Source organism: Castor canadensis, chromosome 10 (assembly GCF_047511655.1).
Source record: "Castor canadensis chromosome 10, mCasCan1.hap1v2, whole genome shotgun sequence".
Classification (NCBI taxonomy): domain Eukaryota; kingdom Metazoa; phylum Chordata; class Mammalia; order Rodentia; family Castoridae; genus Castor; species Castor canadensis.
Genome location: NC_133395.1, coordinates 3794677 through 3820288, shown reverse-complemented (window position 1 = coordinate 3820288; position 25612 = coordinate 3794677). Strand labels below are relative to the sequence as shown.

The window sequence follows — 25612 nt, the reverse complement described above, 5'->3', positions numbered from 1 at the left end:
AAATTTCTACCGTGCAGTATAAATGGAAAAATTAAGCCAAAAAATTTGACTCAGCAAATAGTGAGAATGCATGTACTCTCTTTCCTCACATTTGTATTTAAAATGTGAACGTTCACAGTGAATGGGAGCGGTGGAACAAGCCAGTTCTGTGTTTTCTTGGTGTTCTTACTACAACCGTTTGGTGCCACCTCTTGGCCAAGTGGCTGATTAGATGAAAACCACACTTATTTTCAGAGTTGGTCATTTGACTCTTAAATTGTAGAATCACACGTGCAAAGAAAGAATTCCATCTGAGTGTTGGTTCACATTTTGCTCAGTGACTTTAGCTTTCATTCGTCTCCTGCCCTCCCTGTCTCTACTGTTATTCCAGAAGTACAAGCAGTGTGTTGCTGTGATTGGTGTTTAATTCTGCAGACAGATTGCCAGGGTTCAAACCCCAGCTCCATTGTTCACAGTCTCTGAGACTTGAAAAAGTTACCGCATCTATTTTGTTTTGTAAGATGGAGACACTGGCTATGAGGGTTAAAAACACACACACATACACACACAACCCCTCACCATGGACTGTTGCCAGGCACATGTAAGCTTAACAGAAATGGTGTCTGTAAATATTACCAAAAAAAATTAATCTTTGTTATTTACAAGTGATTAGTCTGTGCCAAACACAAAGCTGACCGGACACTGAGTTGCACAGGAGTCATTTCTGTGTTGAAGTAAAGGACCCGTTCAATATCCTATAATTTGTCATTAGCTCACCTGACATAGGGAGACAGCTACTTTCACTCTGAAGTGTATGCATTTAACCATTATCCTATACTTCATGTTTGCTGTACCTGACATCAATCTATAAAGTTTTATTTATTTGTTTGTTTATTTATGTTTTTGGTACTGGGGTTTGAACTCAGAGCTTCCTACTTGCTAAGCAGGTGCTATACCACTTGAGCCACACCTCAGCCCTTTTTGCTCTGGTTATTTTTGAGAAAGAGTCTCACTTTTTGCCCAGACTGGACTGGACCATAAGCCTCCTGTTTTATACGTCCTGTCACTGCTGGGCTGACAGGCAGGTACCACTTCACTCAGCTTTTTTCTGTTGAGATGGGGTCTTGCAAACTTTTCTCCAAGGCTGGCCTGGAACTATGAGTCTTCTGATCTCAGCCTCCCAAGTAGAGGATTATAGGTGTGAGCCACTGGTGCCCAGCTGGAATGTCCTTTCTTATAGAAATTACAGAAGCATCACTTGATTGTCAGGCACAACACAAAAATAACTTGCAGCCAAAATACTTTTTAGATCCAACCTATTTTATGGCTTTTTAAATAAGTGCTTCATTGTAATTGTATATCTTTAGAGCATGATATAATTATAAAATTAATTTAAGATACATTCAAATATATACTTAACATTAGTTTTTTGTGAAAGAAGCAAAATATAAGAGCACTATTAATTCTTATCATTTGTTTCAGAAAACAAATCTGTCATCACTGCTATCAGTTTACTTTTGATCATCTTTAAAATTGGGTTATTATATGCAGACTAAAACCATAGGGTTTGGTAAATATATTTAATATACTTCTATCTCCAAACTTCAAAAACAGGCTGTTTAACTTGCTTCATCATTATCCCAGCTTCTAAGTGGTTTTGATTTGCAGTTAGAATCAAAGTGTTGTTTGATATTCTTTCACGATATAGAACACTTTTGAAAGAAAATGTCTTAGTATATCAAGTGCCAAGAAATTAAAAAGTACTCTCAGACTTTTTAATTTCTCAAAAATAATGTCACAAGTAGTTATGGAGGCCAGGAAAAAGAGCCAGTGAGCCAATCGGGTAAGGTTGTGCTCTCTCTTGTGGCTGACTGAGAAATTGCATTTACCACATCTGTTTCTTGAAAGAGCAAGTCCAGATTTTCATATTTTTTGGAGAATTGATTGGTCACCATCATTGTCACAGATGCAATCAGTTGATGAAGAAGAAATAGCTTTTGTTTTAAAGTCGTTATCTGAAGAAGCTTTCCAGAAAGAATTTCAGATCCCAGGGTCAAACTGGGGAGCCTCATTTCCAAGCTGTAAATTTGCTGCCTCTGAGACAAAGCACCTGGGCTTGGCAGGAATGAAAGGCAGCTTCAACTGGATGCTGTATTCTATTTCTTGAGGAAGGATTGGTTGGAATGGGGCAAAAGGTGGAAATTGGACATTTTCGTGGGGCTTCCAATTGAAAGGAGTGTGTAAAGTATTATTCTCAAGAATAGCATGTGTCGGTGTTAACAGGAATTTAGTATTTTTAAAGAAATTCTGCCTGGTGCTTACATTAGTTACAATTCTTGCCTTCAGAACATCAGTCTTCAGCTGAAAGCATGGTTCAAGTCGTAGAGCACCTGCTTAGCAAGCTTGGGGCTCTGAGTTCAAACCCCAATATAGCCCACCAGCCCACCCCCCCAAAAAAAATTCAAGCTCCAAAATATCACTTTTCTCCGGTTCTATTCATGTTTGAAATATTACTCATGTTCAAGTAACATCTATTAGGCTTGATTGTGTGCCTGCCTGTGTGTGAAGGTAATGGTTGTCCTCCACTTTATAAGAGGGATACAGTGATACAATGTATCACTTCATGAACAGGGGCTACAATTTGAGACATTGTATGCTAATAGTTTGCACCGAAGAAAAGACTAACCTTAAATTTCAATATGGCATGATTTGAAAAGTCTAGAGCCTTCTGGATAATGGAGAATCCCTGCACGTTTGCTGTTACTCTTCAGTTTTACTTCAGTGTGTAATTCTGCCACATTCTCTTTTCTGCTCCAGGCCATGTATGTCTTAGAAGCCTTTGGACATGCCAAGACAACGTGGAATGGTGGGTCCAGCTGCTTCATAAAGTACTGGGAGCTGCAGTTCTGTGGGAGGAGAAGGGAGATGACTGCAGGTAAATGTCCCACAGGGCTGACATCCTGTGCTGCCGGGGAGACGGGGCATTGGGACCCGGGAGACCCAGTGTCACTTTCTAGCACATTCTAAGTAGGGACAAGGGGAGAAAGCCAACCACACACCATGACAGGAAAGAGAAGACCTGTCCCTGGCCAGTGATAAACTTCTTATAATATTCTAGAAAGATTTTACTACATTAGAATAAGAATTGCAGGCCCACAGAAGGGTGGGTGACCAGTCCACCGGGAGTGTCAGTTTAGAAATCACAAACTTACCGTGAGCTGAAACTATTCTCAAATGCAAGGTAAACTTTTTAAGAGGATTACTGTATAAGCTATATAATGTTGAACACAGCTAACCCAAAGTAGCTGAACCAAACCACACTTACCGAACACAGAATCGAATTCAGTACTCAGATCATAAGCTTATGTAATTTCTTCACACAACACACAGAGAAATTTATCTCAAATACAACTGAGTCTGAAGACAGGCACCAGTGGCTCACACCTATAATTCTAGCTACTTTGGAGGCTGGGATCAGTAGAATTGTGGTTTGAGGCCAGCCTGGGCAAATAGTTTAGGAGACCCTATCTCAACCAATAGCTGGATGCAGTGATGCACATCTGCCATCCCAGCAATAGTAGGAAGCAAAAAGAAGAATTGTGGTCCAGGTTGGCTTGGGTAGAAAGCAAGACTCTATCTCCAAAATTAACTAGAGCAGAAAAGGCTGGAGGCCTGGCTCAAACAGGTAGTAAAGCACCTGCCCAACAAGTGTGAGCCCTGACTTCAAACCCCAGGCCCACAAAAAATGTCTGTATTTAAAGCAATGGAATTAAAACAAATCCAAATGTTAATTAATCATCAAGCTAAACTCCAACAGAGCATGTTTCTTGTTTGAATTAAATATTTAATGTGTATTTTGTGGAAAGCCTTCATTTATAAATCAAATTAGTCTTCACCTAGGATTTCACAATCTGACAAACTTGTAAATGAATAATCTAAGTCCGGTTGTAGGTAGCATGCCTTATGTACTTGGAAAGTCAACAACCTGAAAACTGTTGTAAGAGCTTGCAGGGCAAAACATTTCCTAATTAAGAGTTAGGAAAGAGTTTGTTCCACCTGGCTTTTTCAAGTTACCCTATCTTCCCACATTGAAAGGAAAGTGAGTTTTGACCGTGATCTAGAAACAGATGTGTTTTTCGGTATGTGCACATAAAAATCAAATCTCTCCCAAATAGGATTTGACAAATAACATGTGTGCCAGGAATAAGAATCACTTTAGATGGAAGTCAGAAGCATAAATTCTGCAGTAGAAAGTTATTCCCATTTTAAATCTGGGGCTGAGAGGACAGAAGATCCCCTTCCATGAGGACCTCCAGCCTGGGGTCCCTGTCAAAGTTTGGATGCCCTGGAGACCTCGCCCCTCTGTGAGAGAGGCCTAGGCTTTCTAATGGTGAGCATGGCTTTCTTTCTGAGCTGTTAATGACCAGAGGATCATGGCCATGTGGCTAAGCAGACAGGTGGTTCCCCAGGATATGAAGCTGAACTGCCACAGACCCATTGCCACTTTGGGCAAGTGGCCCTGGGATGACACTGTTGAAAATGTCGACTCGCAGGCTGCCCATCCCCTGCCTGCTAGACTGTGCGGCAAGATATTCCCTGTGGATTCTCCTGGGCACTGACTTTAAGAGCAGGTTCTAGCCCAATGCTGACTCGTGGGCCCTACATAGCTACATACTAGTGAGTGTTCCTAGAATGACTGTTCTTCTCAACTTAATCTTCTCTAGCAAGGAGAGATGTGTGGCTGGCTCCTCAAGGTGGTGCCCATCACTCCTTCTGCCCTCCTTCTCTTTCTTCTTTTCTGGACAGAGTTAATATGTGCTTTTTTCTGGAGTGTGAATTTGGAAAAACAACGGCCAAGTCTGCAGCGAACACTTCTCAAGCCTTCTCTCAATCACAGTCTCTTTTAGCACAGGCCTCATGTCTCCCGCCCAGTCAGACTCACAAACACCTGGCTGGCTGGCTCACACAGCCATCGTGGATATTCAGAGCAATGAACCTGAAGCTGTTTGACACCCCAAGTGCCCTTTGAATCCTTAAGGAGCAATAAGCATGATGCAATGTAACTCCCGCGTCCTGTGTGACACCATGGAGTCCTCTTGTAGGAAAACAGGCACCTCTGGGCATCGCTGAAGGCATTCTCCCTGTTCCTCCACTTTTTCAATGCTTTCTCCTCATTCTGTCCTAATTAACACCCTTAATTCAGCTCCCATCGTCTGCATTTGTAGACTTAATAGCTTCCTGCTGTGTCCTTTTAAAGCTCTGACCAAGCACTCTGGTGATTATTTTTATGGACTTTTTTTAAACCAAGAGTAAGAAATACACCAGCTTGAATGCAAATCCGAAAGCCGGTGCTATTTGAGGAGGCAGGAATACAGGTGTGCTTACATGTCGGCCTTGGTCCTGAGAGCCCAAGTTCCCTGAAGATGTCAGCCCAGGTGCTCAGCTCTCTGCTTCCCATGGTCAACAGGAAAAGTCAAAATGATGTGTTCAGAGACTGTTTCCCAGGAGAGCGAGTTTGTGGTGCCATGATTGTGAGGTGCTGACAACACTGGAAATAGTCCCAGTGGAATTCAAAGGAATTGGGACCAGAGTCTCTGTGTGTTCTCGGCCACATGGGAAGGGTCTCGAACATAAAGAGCTGCTTGACAATTGAGAAATGGAGTGGCTTCTGTGACAAGAGTGTGCCGTCCATCCTCAGGGTTGCTGGGTGCTTTCTCTCCTGTACACTGGATGTGCCCAGAGGGAGAGGGAGCAGAGCCCAGAGTGCTCCAAACTGTCCCACGTGGTGACAGCCCAGGACAAATTGTTGTGAAGATGTTGCACAGTGACTAAGCAGGCTGTAAGTTCAAAGCCAGAGTCCTCCACTCATGTTGGGTCTGGCAGTGAGCTGCCCAGCAATGGTACTTGGGAGGGTTCACTTGTCTCCAGTGCCCATTAGCACCAGCGGCATTGACAGGAGAGTGTCACAGTGTGTCACTGTCTGGGAAATGCTGTCACAAAACTAACAAACTGGTGGCTCAAAGCCACCAGCATGGACCATCTGATTATTAGGAAGCTACAGAGCCTTGTGATCATGACATCTCCAGGAAACATCCTTCTCGCCTATACCCGGCTTCTGAGCTGCCTGCCAGTCCTTTGTCTTTGGCCTGTGAATGCATCATTCCAGGGTCTGCCTCTGAGGACACCTGGCCTTCAGCCCGTTCCTCTTCTCTTCTTAGAGGGACACTAGTCACGGTGCAGTAGAACCCCTCCTGCTCCATTAGGGCCTCGTCCTAACTTGAGTGTCTCTGCACTGACCTTATTTCCAAGCAAGTCCCATTCACAGGCACTGGGGGTGAGGACTTCAGTGTGACTTTTATGGGACAGAGTTCAACCTGCAACAGACAGGGAGGGAAGACAAGTTTTCAAAATTATTTTCAGTTTAAGAATGGATCCTGTCAAGAATGAGAAAAGTAGGCTTAGAACGCTTTACAGGAGATTTGAATAATCTGTCACCAAGACTTTCTTGTAAAACATGAAAGCTGCCTGAGTTTAAACTATTTTCCACCATTTTAAAGAGAGCTGAGTCTTCCAAATTGACTCCCTGTAAAAGCCTTCTGAACTTAAAGGCTAACTAATACTTGATCAAATTGCAGTAATGCTGTTATATCTAAACCACTTCAAGTAAATGTAGATTAAAAGTTGATTTTATACTTCACGCCAGACTGCGTTTCCTCGAATTATCAACATGTGTGATTGTTAACATTTTACTGAATGAGAGTATCAAACTGATTTTAAGGTTGATACATCTCGTGTCTCCTATTGTCACCATGGGTGACACTTCCTCAGGGGTGTAACCACAAATTATAACGTAGAAAACACAGGCTTGGTTTGTGAACCACCAGCTATCAAAAAGCTAAAAAACTGTTTTCAATTTAGAGAGAAATTAATAAGTGACATTGTAGTCTGGCTCCCGGCCCAGTCCTTTTTCCCACCTGATTATTTATTTAACAAAACAGCCATTCCAGGCTCCTGCAGGATGGAGTGGCTCATAGAGCACCTACACCGCAAAGGCCTGGTTTGCAGGGAGCCAGCGGATAAAGACAAGGGAAACTTGCCAGGGAAGGTTTGCTTTTAGGCATAGCAGTATCTTCCTTAGAGAGGTGAAGTAATGTAGCACCGCCATCTTCCTGCCCGCCATCCATGTCACTCACCTGTGACAGCAGAGCTTTCCCAGGTGGGATGCACGAGCCGGAGCTTGGAGCTCACGCAGAGACTGGATCTGTGGACCTGCCCAGGTCTGTCTCATGACTGAGCCCATACCTGGGATGCTGGCCTTCACTTTAGAGGGCAAGCACCTTTTAATAAAGTGCAACAAAGATGTCTTACAGATAAAATTAAAGAAGTGCTGTGTTCCTCCCTTCTCAGCATCGGCAATCATGGTTTATGACCTTCAGAATTACCTAGCAACATTTTCACCCATTGAAACTGAAATCTGCTGACAGACAGAAATGCCTTCCAAGACCCGTGCCCAGGCTGTGCTAGCAACTGAGGAAACAACCGGTGACAGTGAACACAAGTGACGTGGAAGAGATTGGGGCCTCCACCTCTGCCATCTTCATGACTGTCACCGATTAGCCTTGACCTCCCATAATTCCTTGGACACTTTAGGGACTCTGAATACTTTAACTGATCCCCTCTCATTTGAAGAGCAGTTTCCTTTGTTGCAAACAGCCCAGCCCGGGAACTGGAATAAGCAGTTGGGTTCATTGTGAAAAGGCCTGTGGCAGTGCACATAAGAGGCACCATCCACCCGCACCCAGCGTGGGGTCTGGCATACAGCAGGGGCTTTGCATATGGCTCCTTCCTTGGGAAGTGCAGAGGGATCCTAAAACATTCCTATCTTCTCTTCGCCCTATTGTGGACGGTCAAGATGAAGTTACGAGGGGTGCAGACTGCCAGGTCGGAGTCGGGCGCAGAGGCAGGGGTGCCTCCCAGGGAAGCGCCTTTCCCTTCCACAGCCTCGGTCTGTGTGATGGCTGTGAACTCTGGAGTAAGAAGAAATGGCAATGGCGGGGGTGAAAGAGAGATTAATGACTCTGCTTATTAATCAATAACCTACTTCTGGTGGCAGTTTGCTAGTTGAAGCCTTAATGAGACTTCTTACTTATTTATTTTGACAGTACTGAATCTGGAACTCAGGGCCTCACACTTGCTAGGCAAGTGCACCCCAGCCCTTGTTTGTCTGTTTGTTTGGTTTTGTTTACTGAGATCTTCCCACTTCCACCTCCCAAGTACCTGGGATTATAGACATGACCCCCATGCTCAATTCATGATGGGGCTTTCTGAGAAGAGCCTCTAGCTCATCATTTATTTGTAACTGGATGCTAGGACAGGAAGAGAGTGGGCGTTAGCAATTTCTGAAAGTCAGTGGGAAGGACAGGCAGAAATTTTTCTTTCTACAAGGAAAAAGTAATTCATTTCCTCTTCTTCCTTTCTAATAAACATAATAGCTCTATAAAATATTTTTATGGTTTATTATGTCTAAATAACCAGAAGCATACATTGTCACAGTACAAAAACTTTACGAGACATGTATTCCTATGGAGATAGCTGGAAACTTCTCGAGGGTTATTTTCACAGGTAGATGCCCATAGAGGATTATAACTTACCTCAGTTGGAAGCAGCTCTGACATAAGAGTTGTACGGTACACACATCTGCAAATGTCCTTTTCTGCAAATGGACCCTTGCAAGAGTGAGTCCCAAAAGCTGTCCAACTCAGAAGCCCATTTCTTCCCGCACAGCTACAGCTCCATTTCAGACACAGTGGGATCTTCTCTGCTTGGGAGAATCCTAGAGTCTCGTGACAATTTGTATTTCTGGCTGTCTTGAGTTTGCTTCCAACCAACAGATCCTACAAGACATTTTGTAAAAATCTTAACTAATCGGAGCACCACTAATCCACAGCAATTTCTTCTCTGCTAGATGCAAGCTCAGTGAGGTGATTAATAATTGCACTGTTTTGAATTTAGATGGAAGGTACTGCAGTCACTGCATGACGTGGGGTTTGATGACTGAATGCTGCTGTAAGTGCAGCCTGCATTTTGGCTGAGATGATTGTGCCTCTGTCAGTCCTCTGCTGAAGCAGGAAGGCCTCTTGACCACACTTCTGCCCCTCTAGAAGACAGGCAGCAACGGAAGGGAACAATTGTGGCAACTCGCTTTACACGTGTGTAGATTATAAACAAAACACTTCCTTCAACAGTCAGTTCTTTCAGTTTTATATTATTAACATTAAACAGAAAATGCTTTCAGCCAAAAATGTGTTTAAGGTAGAAAAAAGGAAAAAGAATGCAAATGTAAAAATTAAGACCTCCACTTTATATTACCACACACCTACACCTACCCCCATGGTGAGACGGATCTGTCTCACCCTGTGATCATGGATCTGTGGCCTTGTGCATTTCTTTGAAGCCACAGAACTGTGGCACACAGAGTGAACTCTGATGCAAACCGTGGCGCAGTTAGGAACGCATCCATAGGGCTCCTAAGTTGAAGCCAGGTACCACACAAACACAAGACGTTGATAATGCAGAAGATCGTGGGTTGGAGGAGCTGTTACAGTTCTCAGTCCTTTCTGAGTCATGTTGCTGGAAACCCAAAACAGCTTTAGAAAGTACACTTACTCTGTGTTGGAAAAGAAGACAGGTTGCTATTTCTCACAATTAATTAATGTGAACTTCTCAAAATGAAGCTAATAATGCCCTTATCAAAATCGCTTTTCTTTTCTTAACCAGCCAGAATTTATACCTACATGCTAGAGAAGTCCAGACTTGTTTCTCAGCCTCTTGGCCAGAGCAATTTTCTGATTTTCTACTTGCTGATGGACGGGTTATCTGCTGAGGAGAAACACGGGCTTCACCTTAAGAATCCATGTGCACACAGGTGAGTGACTCTTTTCTGTCTAGTAGTTCTGCCTTCCAATGGTGATTGCACTTTGGCTGTCTTAAATTGCCTCTTATTCTTCAGAGGAGAAATGGTGGGTGAAGGAGGACTGTGGGGTAGGATTGGTTAGGACTGTGCAAACGACAGAGGTATAACTGTGTGCCTAGTGTTTGGGTGAAGTTTTATCTGTGTGGATGAATTTGTTCTTCTATTGTACTGGTTTTCCAGATCAGAATGCAAACACGCTCGTTCATGTATAGACACCTCCTTTTGGTGTTGGGGCATAACATTAGTTGTGCTCCTAATCCTTGGTCATCTTGTGGGAAAATGGGAATTATTAATAAATAATTATTGGTCATTAGTAACAGACGAGATTACATGATGGAAATGATGAATCAAGGGGCCGATTTTCTTCACCAGAGACAAAAAAGCGTTTGTTAAAATGCAGCAGCATTGGTTGTAAGACTATGATAGAAGTGAGAGCCCACAGTAAGCTGGAAAAGGGCCACTCAGCGTCACTTTCTGCCAGGTGCCAATGTGAGCCCCACAACTCAGGCCCAGATTGGGATTAGGATGAGAATTAGAAAGGATAAGGGGCCGGGGGAGGCAGATAAACTCCACGCAGAAGAGAAGCAAATAGAAGAAGCAAGGGGAGAGAGCAAACTGTGACCCAAATGCATGCTTCAGTGGCAGGAGAGGGAACTGGTAGCTGTGGTAGATGTGTGGTTTATGGAGTGCTTATTACTGGATCTGGAATGATGGGAGTTTTTATAACTTTAGGAAAAAATGTTGTGAAACCAAATAAAGGACACACGTGCACACACAGCAGCTGCTGAACTAAGCCACCTACAGCCAAGACAGCGGCTGAAGCCAAGATAATGGTGGAGAGAACAGATACACGGCAGTGGGGAGGGTGACAATCCACCTCTCTTGCACACAGGCCGATGCAAGTCTGCAGGAAAACGTCCCCAGGAGCTCTAATGTGCTATGTTCATCTCATCCATTGTGTTCTAGTGGGGATTCACGAAATACTGGTCGCTGTCAAGGTGGCTCGATGAGAAATAAATCAGGGTGGGGGATGAGGTGGTGCTGGGTGGGTGTTTTTGATGGACCAGTTGGGGTGGGACACTTCCAGTGGTGCTTTCTGTGTAGACACCTGAGGACACGTGCAAAGACGTGGGTTGAGTGTCCAAGACAAGTGTGGAATGTGCAGAGGCTCAGGGGCCACACCTGCTGTTTGAGGAATAGCAAGAAGTCCAGGAAGTGTGACTGGAGCATGGGGGCAAGGAAGAGAATAAGAATGAGAGCTTGAAAAGGGCCAGCTGCAGCCCGACATCTGGATTCCTTTCCAGGTGTGAACGGAATGACTGGACTGTGAGTGTGCAGGGAACTGGTTTTCACTATGAAGATGACTCTAACTCTGGGGAGACTTTGTGTAGGGTCACAGTCGGAGCAGAGGGCTGAGCACCTGGGGTGGTTGTCAGAAGAGGCATGGGGCTGATAGGTCAACCAGGATGGCAGCAGTGGAAATGGTGAGATGCAGGTTATGACCTGAGGCTGATGATCAGGGTCTAGAGTGGATTGAAAGTTGGATCAGAGGGAGAGAGGGGCCGGCTGCACCCTGAGCAAGGCAGCCGTGGTTTACCGAGATGCTGATTCATGTGTTTTTGTTAAAGGACCAGTGCCTGAGGCAGGCTTGCTTAGTAAAGAAAAGGATTTATTTAGCTTGTAATTTGAGGCTGAATGTTGTATCAGAATTGTGCAGGTACTGGTGAGGACCCCTGCCTATGTGTCACCTGTGGGCCAGTGGCAATGGCAGAGCATTGAAAGAGACAGAAGGCACATCACAAAATAGAGCATGCCTGAGAGACAGGGACCTAGACTGCCCCTCTTATAACAATCCTCTCAGGAGAACCGACTAAGGGTCCCAAGAGAGCCACCTCCGTCCCCTCCTTTCCAAGGGCAGCACAGTCTCAGTAGCCCTACCTTTCACATGCCCCACTAGGAGTCAACTCCCAACCCAGGACTCAAATCATACTCAAACCATGGCAGACAGCAAGTTGAGGAGGGGTGCAAGGATGCAGCAGGACAAGTAGTGTGTCCACATAACCGGCCCTGCTGGTCCTGGCAGGCGTGGCGGGGCTGGGGGCTCTCAAACTGGAGCACAGGTGTCGGGTAGAGCTAGAGGGATTTTCCAGAGAGATAGGGCTGAATTTAAGCTGCACTTCAAGAACTAGTTGGAGCAGTGACAGGGTAACGTCTGTCCCCCCATGACTCTGAGGGACTAAAGACTATGACACCTGAAAAACTAGCTAGCATTTGTTGCCCTCAATGCAGAGAAACTAAAGCAGATACCTTAAAAGCAACTGAGGCCAATAGGAAAAGGGGACCAGGAACTAGAGAAAAGGTGAGATCAAAAAGAATTAACCTAGAAGGTAACACACATGCACAGGAAATCAATGTGAGTCAATGCTCTGTATAGCTATCCTTATCTCAACCAGCAAAAACCCTTGTTCCTTCCTATTATTGCTTATACTCTCTCTTCAACAGAATTAGAGATAAGGGCAAAATAGTTTCTGCTGGGTATGGAGGGGGTGGGGGGAGAGGGAGGGGGCGGAGTGGGTGGTAAGGGCGGGGGTGGGGGCAGGGGGGGAGAAATGACCCAAGCATTGTATGCACATATGAATAAAATAAAAATTAAAAAATAAAATAACTAAAGACTATGAGCGCAGAGGCAGGGAAGAGAGTTGACCAACCAGCGAGGGATTAGCACTACAGCACCATCACAGTTCTTAAGTCACCATGAAAAAACTACAGCCAGTTTGTCATGTTGGTAGGAGAAAAGTAGTCCAGAAGTTTAAAAGATCTTATTTAAGGAGAAAGACTTCCTGGAGTTTACTTTCCCCAAAATACAGAGACTTAGAAGAAGAAGAAAACAGACATATTGAAGTATGGTAGTCCTGGCAGAAGCGATAGAAACAGAAATTCCAACCTTTCAGGACATTCGAAGTATTGTCCTGGAAATAATGTCCTAAATAAGACATTGTGTGTCAAATCCTCTCATTTTACATCAGAGAAAGTCAAAGCCAGTGCCACAAGGAGGCTTGCAGTGATGTGAACATGTCACACAACAGCAGAACTGCTAAAACCCATGACCTGAAATGAGCATTTACTTTTCTGCATTGGACATCTCTAACTGCACATGCCCTGGGAGAAAAAGTGTTGATTGCACTGGAACCTATGAGCTGATTGGGGTGAAGGGGGGACTGAGGAAGAAAAGCAGTTTGCACTTTTGCATTTCTGTGCCCAGTCTTCCTACAAGCAAAGCTCAAAACCCACAACAGACAGCTGGTCAGAGGGCGTCTGACACACATGTGTCTGCGTGGTCCACATGTGTGTACCTGGCATTGCAGGAACAAACCTCAAAAAATCACAGGCCGAAATCTAACCCACCATTCAGAGAAATGATCTCCCTTGTTCTGTGGTTGGACGAGTCCCCAGAGTGTGAGTGTGCGACAGACAGGACTCCGTCCTCAGCCATGGTTCAGACGCTCATGGCTCTTTGCAGAGAGCATCTGGAAACGCTTAGGCCAATCCAAAGAACGGCAGGGGTGGCTTTGTGAGGCACTCCAGCAGGGCCCTTGGCAGTCATGAATAATTCAGCACCCTGAACAAAGCCGGCGTTTTATTACGATGCATTATGAATACCTAATTGGTACAAAACAACATTTCCAATAAAAATACACACCACTACCCTAGACTCTCAAAGATATCAGTTAGAACATTTGCACAGTGACCATTGCACAAAAAACTAATTATTTAACAATAAAACAGGCCATCTTACCACTCACAAAATCATATGTATAACAGCATTTTTTTTTTTTTTTTGCTAATTGGTCTTCTTACATTTATAATACTGGTGGGTCTTCTTGCTTGGATGTTTGAATTTGGGTTGAGATCTAACCTTACTGTAATTATGAATGTTAACTCCCATAATGTTGAAATCTGTTCAGCTTGTTTACCAATGGAAATGTAGATCTGAATATTCTAACTTTCTAAATGTTCACAGGCCTTCCACCTTTGTAGCCTTTAATCTGCTCCTTAATATTGGTACTCATAGGTTCACTATTGACAAAACGAACTTAAAACCACGCTTTCATAATAGGAGTGCCTGTGTGTATATAGAAGACCTTTGTACTTGCTCTACTACCTATCTACTCACCTGATTGTCGTTAAAAGTACACTGACACCAGCAGTGTTCGCCACTCTCTGATATGTCTCTGCTTCTTCACTCATTCCTCAATGCAACTGATAAGGAGCGTTGAGGAAGTGGGTTCAGTATTAAACACTGCACAGCATTTCAGCCTGCTTCCTGCAATGCATCCTGTCTCTTCTTCATTCATAGCAGCTCATTACCTAGATGAAAAAGATAAAACCCTGCTGCTCCAGTAACTGAACAGAAGGACACTCTTGCCTTTTGTTGTGATTATACCTCCAAAGAGAGGGGTCAAGGTCCTGAGTAAGACTTTCTTAAACAGTGCTACAAACAGGTGTTGGGACTTTGACTGTATTTAGAACTAAAAGTTTTCAAAGTTTCAAACAGAAAGGTATGGTGGTTTATGTCAGCATTAAAACTGACCTAAATTTGCTTCCTTGATGGGAGCCTGGGGCCAATCTATAGACAGCAGCAGTCTTGTCTAATTGAGAACAAAGATGGCTCCAGCACAGGCATCGACCCCTAAGTGCATGAAAACAGCATCTACAAGCATCTTCTTCTGCAGACGGCTAACAACAACAAGAAGAAATCCTTAAGTTTTCTAGAATTTTGAGCTGGAGCAGTATGACCGCAGGTGTCCAGAGTTACCACAAGATGGCGCACTTTCCACAAAGTCAGAAGGGAGCAAAACAGACCAAACAAATCAGCAAATGAACCAAAAGGGGGAAAAAGAGCAGAAACACATGCTCCTGATGGAAGTTTAGCTGTTGTTTTCACGCGTGGTTTTTCCTGTGCTTTGCTTTTTTTCCCCTAGCTGATTTTTTTTTTCTCCCCAAGTGTTTCTTTTCCTGTTTGTGCATGGGGCCTTACCTCTGGACATGAATTGCTTATCTTCAACACACTTTTGTGGGTTCAGTCCCAGAAACCTAAATCCAAAGAAGTAGCTCCTCTTCTCCCCACCTGGATTAGTGACGGGCAGGATGGGGGCTGCGTAATAACGTTCTTCAGTGAAGAGGTTCTTGAACTTCGGGGGAAAACAAGCAATCATTTGACTCAGAGCGTGTGACCTGGGCCTCACCCCAGTGGTAGTGAAAGGACTTGCTGACTCACAAGAGCTTGAACTTGTGATACCCACAAACACACCTGTCACGGGAGGAGCGCAGCAATTAACTTCCAGAAACATTGAACTCAACCCAAAGAAGTTTAAAAAAGAGGTGAGAGGTAACTGGAGTGTTACTTAAAGGTCACACTCTGTAATTTGATGATAATAAAATATTCACTCAGCCACATGTGTCAAGCAAGCAGATTTGAAGGTGATCCCAAGACAGAAGCTCATCTGGGGGTGGGGGGGGTGGGCTCTGACCTGTTTATAATGGATCCTAACACTGATAAGAGAAAGTCGTAATTAGTGCATTAATGGACACTTGTCACATGCCAGGCACAGTCCAGGGTGCTGTCACCCTCAGCATGGGGACGCTTCTCCCAGGCCCAGCAGGGGTACATGTGACATCTACTCAACAGCCAGGGGCTACAGACCAAGATGCCCCATGGCGGCCCAAACGTACACCCAGGTCCTGCTGACTCCAGACCCCGGGCCTTTGCTGTCTCAACAGCAATGTGCTATAAAATGGTCACTGTTGCCTTCACCTCCTGTGTCAATGAGATTTTAAAGACAGGAAAGGGAAGGTACAAGGTCAAAGTCTACACCCGTGTGGCTTTACTGAAAAATAGGTAGGGAAAACTAACTATGACATTTTAGGGTTTGTCCCCCTTAACCCTTATACAGAAACAATTCTGAACCAGGCTCAGTGGCTCACACATAACCTTAGCTACTGCGGAAGCAGAGATCAGGAGAGTCAAAGTTCTAGGCTGACCCATGGAAAAGTTCACAAGACCCCATCTCAATCAATAAACTGGAGGCAGTAGGGTATGCCTGTCATCCCTGCTACACAGGAAGCTGAGGCTGCCCCAGGCAGAAACATGACCCCCTACCTGAAAAATAACTAAAGCAGAAAAGGGTTGAGGTCATGGCTCAAGTGGTAGAGCATCCGCCTAGCAAGCATGAGGCCCTGAGTTCAAACCCCAGTACTGCCAAAAAGAAGAAGAAAAAAAGAACCAATTCTTGGTTCTTATTTATAATGAAGGACATTTGGCTGGTGCACTTAGCAAGAGAGAGGCAGAGTCCACATCTAGGTATGCTTAGCTAAAAATTCTCCATTCATCAGGATCTTTTGATGAGTGTCAGATTCCAGCTCTGACATACTTAGGACAAAGCCAAAGGAGAAAGGGAGGAGGGGCTGTGAGAGGAAGGCCAGACCAGATCCAGGAATCCAATGCCACCTCTTCTCTCTCTCTCTCTCTCTCTCTTTCTCTCATACACACACAGGCTATTCTTTGCATTTCCAGCACACAGAGGAATGATCACGTGCAGCCCTGGGCCTCTCTAACTCAGGAACTCTAGAGCGAAAGCAATGCATTTCTCTCTCAAGGTCACCTTGGTGGCTCAGAGCAGGTCTAAGGCCAGGCACTAGCCCCTGAATCAAGGGCACCACTGGCTCATGAACAGATTTGGGAGCTTCTTGACAGAGGAGGGTTGAGGAGAGCCTTGCACAAATGAACAGGCAGCCCAGGTGTCCCAGGCATCCTGCTGGCTCATTCCCAGCCATCAGGTGGAGGGAGGTCAGGTGACACAGGTCTCAGGAGCCCAGCTATAGACCTGTTCCTGCCCCAGTCCACTGAGTGACAGGACCCAGCCTTACCCCTTGATTTCCTGGCTAGTGGAGCCAAATGGCTACCCATCGCAGGACCCTTAGCTGTTGAGGCCTAAGGATAAAATTGTGTGTAACTTGCATTTTCAGATGTTTCCCCAAGAATTCTTTTTGGAGATTGTATCACCACGCAATCCACAGTGTCATTCATGGCTAGTATATGGGAATTTTGATCAGACACCCTGTAAATAACTAAAATTCAAATTTCTCAATTTTTTTTCTTTCTTTCCCTTCATTCCTTCCTTCCCTCTTTCTCTTTTCTTTTTCCCTCTCCCTCCTTCTTCTTCTTTGAGACACGGTGTCACTCTGTAAGCCAGGCTGACCTCAAACTTTTGACCTTCCCGTCTTAGTCTCCTGAGTGTTAGGATTACAGGTACGAACACCCATACCTGGCTCTGCATTTCCTTTAGATAAAAGTTACACGGTGACTTTTCTTGTTTGGTCAATACTCTTGTGACACTTCTAGCAACAGCTGCTCGTGGCAGGACTGTCTTTGTCTCCTCCTTGCCATTGGGTAAGATTATCTTCAATGTCCCCAGGCTGCCCATGAGGTGGTTGAGAGCTGTGGTGACTTGGTTAGCCAACCTGCATTGGGAAAGGTGATATTTGAGTCCCAACCTGCACAGTTACCCTACGTAGCAACGAATCTGTGTCCCAGACAGGTTGTGTTGCCTTGATCACAGAAAGATGGCCACTTGTTAAAATCACCTTCTTAACCCTTCTCCGCCCTCTTCATGCTGTTGGCAGCAGTAAAGTCACTAGCTTTTGTGGGCACACTCACACAAGAATAAACACACACATACCGATGTGCACTCAAGTCAGTCAATAGGAACTGTACTTAGGTTTGCATCTCCAAAACCTGCTGAGTGCCTGGCAGTATGCTACGTATTAATTCTTAACAGCTCAGATAGTTATTAATACCGTCCCTGTTTTATGAGTGAGGACACTGATCAGTAACGGTCGTCGTGTGAGGCAGGAAGCATGAGGCACAGTGGTTTCAAAGGCAGGTGGTCTGTCTCTAGGCCTTTCCTAATCACAGGCTGCTCGTGCTCCTGTCCACTTGGGGGAGGGAAGGCCAGTCTGGATTAGAAACCCACACTCTCTCTTCTGACCTATAAACTCTGAGAGTGATTCTGGACAGACAAGATTTGGGGAAAAGAGAAGAACATCTATCTTTGCTCAATATCCCCAGACTATTACCAACTACACTCTTCAGAATTCTGTTTCTGGTTTTTGAAAGACTAACCTGAGTCCATTTTCCCAGTCACTGATGGAAAAAAAAGATGGTGGCCCTAATGATTCTTCCCTAGGAACCTAACCACCTCTTCCTTCCCTGGGCAGTCCTTCTTTACAGCCCAGCATCTTATCCAAACACCCCTAAATCCCACCCTCAACTCATGCAGGACCAACATTTCATAGGTTCTAATTTAGGCATGAAAACACTCACTCCAAAATCTTTAATAAGGTGTTGCTTTTCTGTCACATCCACCGCAACACCTCAGTGACTCAAGACAACAGAGATGCCAGGCAGTAAGGGACTGAGGGGCACAACTGTTAATGTGTCCCTTGAGATCTCCTCCACCCACTGTCTCAGGCTGCCTTCGGGATGGAGGTGGATGGCAGCCAAGTGAAATTTGACTTTCTTGCTAAGTGAAGAAAATAAACCCTCTTGATGCTCAAAGGTCAAGAGCCATGTTTACCTTCAGTTAAAAAATAGAAAGCCATTCTTGTGTCAGGATAGAGTTCAACCCTAGCCTCCCTTTTCTAATGAGCGAATGGCATATCCTCAGTGTTGGTATGAGTAAATAAAGTTAGGTATTTAGAGCATGTTGGTATAAGTCCTCAACTGCTTATTCATAATTCTGAATGCAAAAAGGTCCGGAAACCAAACATTTACTGATGATTCACACAGTGGAGCAAAGCCTGCCCCAACCCACTTGCTTAGCAGCAAATTCCACACCTGAGATGACACAGTGTATTTAAACTCTTCTTCCATCCCCCAACTGTGGGTACACGTATGCTTTTTCCCAGAGTTAAAATATTTAATTAGAGAACACTGCCCAAAACCTTTGGGAATATAAATGCTAATTTTCTAAAATCTGGGTTCCAGAATATGCTTATCCTTAAAAGTGTAGGTTAAGGGGCTGTGGCTGATGAGGGGACATGAATTGTGTTTTCACCAAGATAAAGACACATCCCCTCACAGGAGCTCCAGGGCAAGCATTGGGCAGGGAACCCTGTTCCTTTCCAAATGGATCCCTCCTTCCTGCCTCCTTCCTTCTCGATCTGTCTCTCTCAGTCTCTGTCATCACTGTTTCTCCCTCTTCAGCATTGTGCATGTCCTATAAATAAAGATTTATTTCATTGTCCCCTAATTTATGGGATGCTAGACAAGCACAAATATGGAAGACATTCAGTTTGTTTTGTCAGTGGGACATTGTGCAACTTGTGCACATGTTGGTAGATGGAGGAGGGGCTCTCACAAACCAAGGAAGAGCACAGAGCAAAGCTCAGATGTATGGTGACTCCACTGCCATTTTACAGGGGCACAGTCACAGCTCTCTGTGTGTATGTTGTTTATTTCCTTTTTTGTGAGGCCTGCTATTGTGACTGCAGCAGACAGCATCACACACACACAACCAGTACCATCTAGCAATGCAGTCTGTCCGGCCAGGATAGTTGGTCTTTCTGGCCTATCCCGTTCCTCCAGGGGGTGCTCTACTCCTGCCCTGAGGACCTACACTGCTGCAGGCACTGAACCTTGTCTGGGTATGGATTGGGGTGACCATTTCCCTCTGACAGACCTTCCACATGCCATGCACAAGCCTGAGCTCCATGGGCCATTGTCCTTGTCCTAGCTCCAGTGCACACTAGCCTGGCCCCTCCCCACTGACTGTCTTTGCAACTCATGAATATTCAATGTCAATACCTAAGCTGCTAAAATCAGCACTCTGTAGCTAAACGCAGTTTAAAACACAATCACCTCTCCCTGGTCAAGTGCTTTGGGAAAATCATCTCCTCTATGGGCCAAGACCAACCCCGCAGTGTGCTGTAAGTGAGGGTTCGTGTGAGGCCAGGGCACACTTGGAAGGCTTTGCTCAGATTGTCCCCCTTCTTGGAAGAAGCGCCTTTCCACTGGAGTCATAAGAGGATACCTGCCCTGATTCCATTTCCAACACTCCAGTTCACAGGTAGAGCATTAAAATGGGTGAAGAGTTGGACTCAGGCGAAGTGTTTCTCCTAGTTTGGGTCACTGCCTCTGTGACTCTCTGCTCAGGGACATACCCAAACTCTTCTGTTGCACATAATGTGAAGTCTGAACTCTGATTTGTCACGTCACTGGGATGAACGGTCTATTGGAGGCAGTTAAGTCTAACTGAATCTGTTGATCGCAATCAGCACAGAGTAGACAGGAAGGGCCCCCAGTGCGTGCTATGGTGAAAACGCGCAGCTGTCTCTGTGGCCCACTGCCTGACTCCTCTGATGTCTCTATGTAGCTCATAAACAGAGTGTCACACTCCTCAGAGATTTTTTTTTAACGGTAGATTGAAAAGTCCTATAAAAACTTTGGTTTCACATCTTCCCTGGGGCAAAACATCATTTTTTTACTTAAAATGCTTTGTGTTTCTGTACCAACTAGAGTACAAAAAAAAAAAATGGCGATTCCCCATAAGTCTGAAAATTTACACTTGTTTAGTCACAAGAGGGGATGATGGTGCCAGGAAATTATGAAACACATGACCTGGTACCAGTCCCCTGACTCTGGAAGAGGATTCCATCAGGCTGGAGCCATGCATACATGTGTTTCACATGCTGCATGTAACTTGGAATTCTGTGATAAACGTGTTTCTGCTGGGCACACAAAGCCAACATTACATCCTTGGCTAAGAATTAGTACCCTAAAGGTAACGTGTGTGTTCTTGTCCGTCCTCAGCTGGGTCCTGTGGGAAGTGTGTCTGAGATCATGACACCAATATTAATTGGGCACTGAGTTGAGGATGGGGTCAACACACCATTCCATCCTGCTTCTTCCAGCCCAGTCTGCAGATGAGACTTCTGACACCAGAGCACATTAAAGGGCTGACCCTATCACATTGGAGACGCCAGTGTGGTCTGGGCCTCTCTAAACACATAAAATATTGAACCCACAACCCAGGGGAAAACTTTTGTGTGCATATTTGAAAAGGAGCCACACAAACTGAAGGACCAGGAGAGAGGGCAGCTGGCACAGGAGAGGTCTGAACCTGAGAAGGCACCCAGGACATTTGCCACTCTTTGTGTGCCCTGGTCATTGATGCTGGCCTGTTCCAGAAGACAGTTAAGTGCAGCTAGGAGTTGGGGATTCAGACTCAGATTTGGAGTGAAGAATCACAGTGACTGCTGATAATGTGGAGATAGCACCTGAGTGACTCCTGTTGCTGGCTATCACTGGCCTTAGGAGAAGTACCTGGGGAAAGAGAACTGGCAGGGCCCTGCAGGGGTCAGGATGCTTTGGATTAGGCAGAGGCACTGGGTTCCTCTTCACTGTACCAAAAGTGGTGGGGGAGGTAAGAGGAACTTGACGCCAGTCCCTGTGGGAGGCCACCTGCCAGCCCTCTCTTCTGGTTATCTGCTCTTACTTCCCAGATGGGCCAGGATGCCTGCAGCCTTCCTTTGCCCTCTCCCTCCCTGATTCCTCCTCTTTCTTGGAGGTTGAGAATCTTAGAATTCACACAAAGTACCTTGGAACTCTGGATTTTTTGCTCGTTGGTGGCATTCCACTGCACCGTGACTTCACGTTAACCTCACCACAATGAGTGTGTATAAACTTTGTATTTTCCAGAAATTATTCGGCCAGATCTTCCCCAGACAGCATGCTTGCGCATTGATTTGGGGGCCTGAGTATAGCCTTGTCACACGTGGTCATGTCATTGGTTTAGATGTGCTTGGGTTCTGGCAGTAACATTTCCTTTATTGAGCTTGCCTGGCCACAGAATCTTGGAGGTGGCACAGGGTTTCTACAGTTTTCCACCATCTGTTGAGGGCTATGGAGTGAAAAGAAATCTTAAAATGTACCTGGAACTCTGAGTTTACGTACATAAGACATCCTCTGTCTCGGGCAGGATGCTGCAGGAGCGTGGCTCCTTCCTGTCACGCAGGTCTAAACAGGGCTCCCAAACCACTTCAGACTGAAGCCCAGGCCGTCACAAGTCCGGGAAAGGTCAGTAAATGGTGCTTCCCAACTCTACTCCACAAAATACCTTCCTCTTCAGAAACACAGCCCGCCGAGCGATCAGTACTGATACAGGGCTTCAAAGAGTCCCCTTCTTTCCTGGTGTCTGCATGGTCGATGATGCCTGAACTTGGACAGAGTTCTCATAACTCAGGTCAGCCATGTTCCCCTGCAATCACATGGACTCTGATTTAACAGGGTGATATCCCCAAACTTTCGTCACTTAGTGATTTGTAACTGCTGTGTTTTTCCATTGCTTAGCCTCTGGGTTGCTGTCAGTGTTTCCTCGTGGCAGAGAAGGAAGAAGGCAGTCACTAAACTAGGCACACCCACAGGGTCCACTCTGCAGCACCGCAGGGCCTGTGCAACTCACCTCTGACCTTGCCCTCTTGCTGTGAATAAGGCTGTGGATTTGGTCCATCTGTCACACCCTGCGGTGTCCCATTTAACTTTTTCATGTTCACTTACAACAGCCAATGAAAGATTTCATAAATCTATTGCTCCCAGTGTGGTGTGCCTCCTGGACTGTCCACTGGAGTCTAAAGCAAAGTCAAGTTAGCCTAGTGGGGTCTGTGCCTATCTCCCCAGGAGCAGCGGACATGGGTTCATGGTTGGCATCATTGTGCCATTCAGAATTAAGGAACAGTGTCCTTTGGGGATGCAGCCCAACATCAACCAGAGGCAGCACCGAGGCTTGGGCGCCTTCTGGAGAAGTAGAAAGTAGCATGCTTGGTGCCTGGAGAAGAGAGTGAGGGCTGAGCCCAGGCCACCTCTCTCTCAGAGCTCCTGGCTTGTTGGGGAGGCTGGGGAGCCTGCACTGGCCTTGCACTCACTGGTGACACAGAGGAGGTTGTTAGTGTTGGCAGCACTAGAGGTGGAGGTGAAGACCAGACTGTTGTAAATAAGAGTGGGAAACGGGGTTGTGTCATTTGTATTACGAGTTTAGTAGCTTTGCAGTGATTGTTTTGAATTTCACCCCCACAAATCCAGCTTCCCCCAGGCCTTCCCCACCTTGTGCGTCATGTGAGATGTTATCTTTAACTCTTCTCCTTCATCCATTACAAGTCCTGCTGGCTGTGCCGACTACACATACAAGGAAACTGACCCTGGTCACCTTGCTGCTGCATGCTGGGCTTAGCCACTGTGTCACTTGACTGAAGTTCTTCTGGTCATCCAGTGGGCTTTCCTGACACTGTCCAGCCCCACACAGCATGTGGGTGCTGCTCTTAACACAGAAGACACATCCCGTCTCTGACCTCCTCCCACCTCGTTAGAGCCATCAGGATCCTCCGTCTTGTCTTTTCCATTGTTTAGGGTTCCCACAGGGCTCACTCCCTACTCTCTGCCCGGGCACAGGTCCCACTGCAGCACCTGGTTCTAACCTGGTGACTCAGAACCACCTGCTGCAGCAGCCACCTCTGCTCAGGTTCGTCCTAGGGTCCAGGCCTCACTTCAGACCTCCACGTTCACAAAGGCTGTACTGCATATGTACACTGTGGTGCCCCAATACACTCCAGCAGATGACTGACCCTGGACAAGCTGCAGAAGAGCCAGTTCCAAGGAGTCAACTACACAGGTCCACTGTCCTCCCCGGCCTTGCTGTCTGTGCCACAGAAAGGAGCTACCTCCCGACCTTCACCCCTACATGCTAAAGCTGCAAAACCATGGGCACATTCTTCAGTCTCAGCACTGCCTCTGTCATTAGATCACCCTGAGGAGCTCCTGCAAAGATGACTGGAGAGGGGCAGGCCATGGAAGATGTGTCATGCTGGTGAGGGGGCTGCAGGCACTGGGAGAGAAGTGAGCAGAGGACAGCCTCACAGCGGGCAGACAGTCAGAAAGGGTCCCCATGAGGGCAAGGACTCTGGAGACCCTTGGCCTGCTGGCCACAGGGAAGAGAAGCAGGTGCAATGTTTCTCAATGCAATCCTTGGAAAGAAATAGTTCATGCTGATGACTGAGGGCCAAATCTGAGACAGCCACAAACGGTGACAATGCTGATCCAAAATCAGAGTTCCTCTGAATTGCTGGTGTTAAATGTTAGGTCTTAAAAACAGCATGCCACGGAAATGATTTAGTCCACTCTGCAATCTGAGCAGCTCTGTTACCTGTTTTGTGTCCCAGAGCCCTTACAGTTCAGATTTACCATCCCATTACATAATGGAAACATTTCAAACACCATTGCTCTGAGGCTTCTTTGGCTGCTTAGAATGCCTTGTCAGCATCCCCATCTGTGCCTATTTCAGTCAGTCTCCTGCCAGTACCAGGTACTCCGGTGCTCCAGAAGCCAAGCACGCTGGGAACCTTGCCCTTGTCCTTCATGTTCTGTGCATGGACAAAGGAACGAGCACCACCCTGCTCCCTTCTTTCTGTGTGGATTGCCCTTCAGCTCCAGGATGCAATTCTCCTGGAAGTGCAACTTGTGATCCTGGTACAGGCTTCCCTGATTCCCATCCCTGACCTCTGTCATCAGGCTTGCCTTCACCTTTTGAGCACCACTGTGCCCTGGGCTTGTCTCCACCATGGCACTAATCATGGGTCTGCATCGGTGGTTTGCAGTACCACTTTCTCCTCATCATACATCCTATGATTTGGGACCCTCACTTAACTCCGAGCCCCTAATTCCAATCGCACTGCTGTCATTAGCACATAGCAAGTGTGAGATAAAATGGATAAATACATGACTCTGTGGGTGTGTGTGTGTGTGTGTGTGTACCTCTAGCTTTACAAAAAAAAATTCATTCTGCCTAAGATGTCTGATTTTCACATCATCAGAAACGTTTATTTTACCTAGTTTGAAAATACGCATCGCCCAAGGAGTGTTTCCTCTTTATTTACTTATTTATTGATTTTGATCACCTTCTTTTAGATGGTGACCCCCTTTTAGATTATGTCTTTTCTCCTCTGTCTGTCCTCCCCTGGCTTTTCTTGACTATTTTCTCCTCTGGATCACTCTGTGCACCATTCTTGGCAAAATCCCCAGGACTCTTGATGGTTTACTCATCCTTTTTAGAGCAGTGACTAATGTCATGTCAAACTCGTGCACTGAATTTAATTTCAATGGCTTTTTCACTTCTTAGCGTCCCACTTTGTTCTTTCTAAGATTTTTTTCTCAAAGAAAAAAATATTTCGACTTCTTTTCTCCTGTCGCATTCCCACTTCTTTTGTATCAGTAGCTGTATTAAACACACTTACTACCTTTGGTTCTCACCCAATATTCTTACCGTATGAAGTTCCCACAGGTCCTGTACTCCTGCTGATGATGGACAGGATGGTCATTTCTCTGGGGTCTTTAGTTGAGAATTGTGACGTGGTGTCCCTGGCAGCTTGCCTGGGGAAATTCTGTGTGCCCAGGTCAAGGATAGCTCTCCAGAGAACCTCCCCATGTTTTTGGTACTTCCTCCAAGATACTAGCAACTGGGGACCATTTTACGTTGAGTTCTTGGTTTAAAATTCCTAATGACCCGAGTTTAAATCTCTAACACCTAGAGAAGCCTGGCTGTGCTTGGGTTT

The 25612-nt window shown here is 45.7% G+C and overlaps 1 protein-coding gene and 1 long non-coding RNA gene across 4 annotated transcripts in view; one reads left to right on the top strand and one right to left on the bottom strand.

The window, feature by feature from the left end:
• Myo16 (myosin XVI) overlaps positions 1-25612 on the top strand; it is a 518261-nt gene that overhangs the window by 279188 nt on the left and 213461 nt on the right. For all 3 annotated transcript variants that reach the window (XM_074043002.1, XM_074043003.1, XM_074043001.1), the window contains exons 15-16: positions 2797-2914; positions 9757-9904. In XM_074043002.1, coding sequence (XP_073899103.1) covers positions 2797-2914; positions 9757-9904 — 266 coding nt within the window. The remainder of the gene's footprint in view (positions 1-2796; positions 2915-9756; positions 9905-25612) is intronic.
• On the bottom strand, positions 8635-15135 carry LOC141411422 (uncharacterized). Its single transcript, XR_012436138.1, has 3 exons — positions 14991-15135; positions 14127-14320; positions 8635-8873 (listed from the first exon to the last, which is right to left on the bottom strand). It is a non-coding gene; the product is annotated as an uncharacterized lncRNA (long non-coding RNA).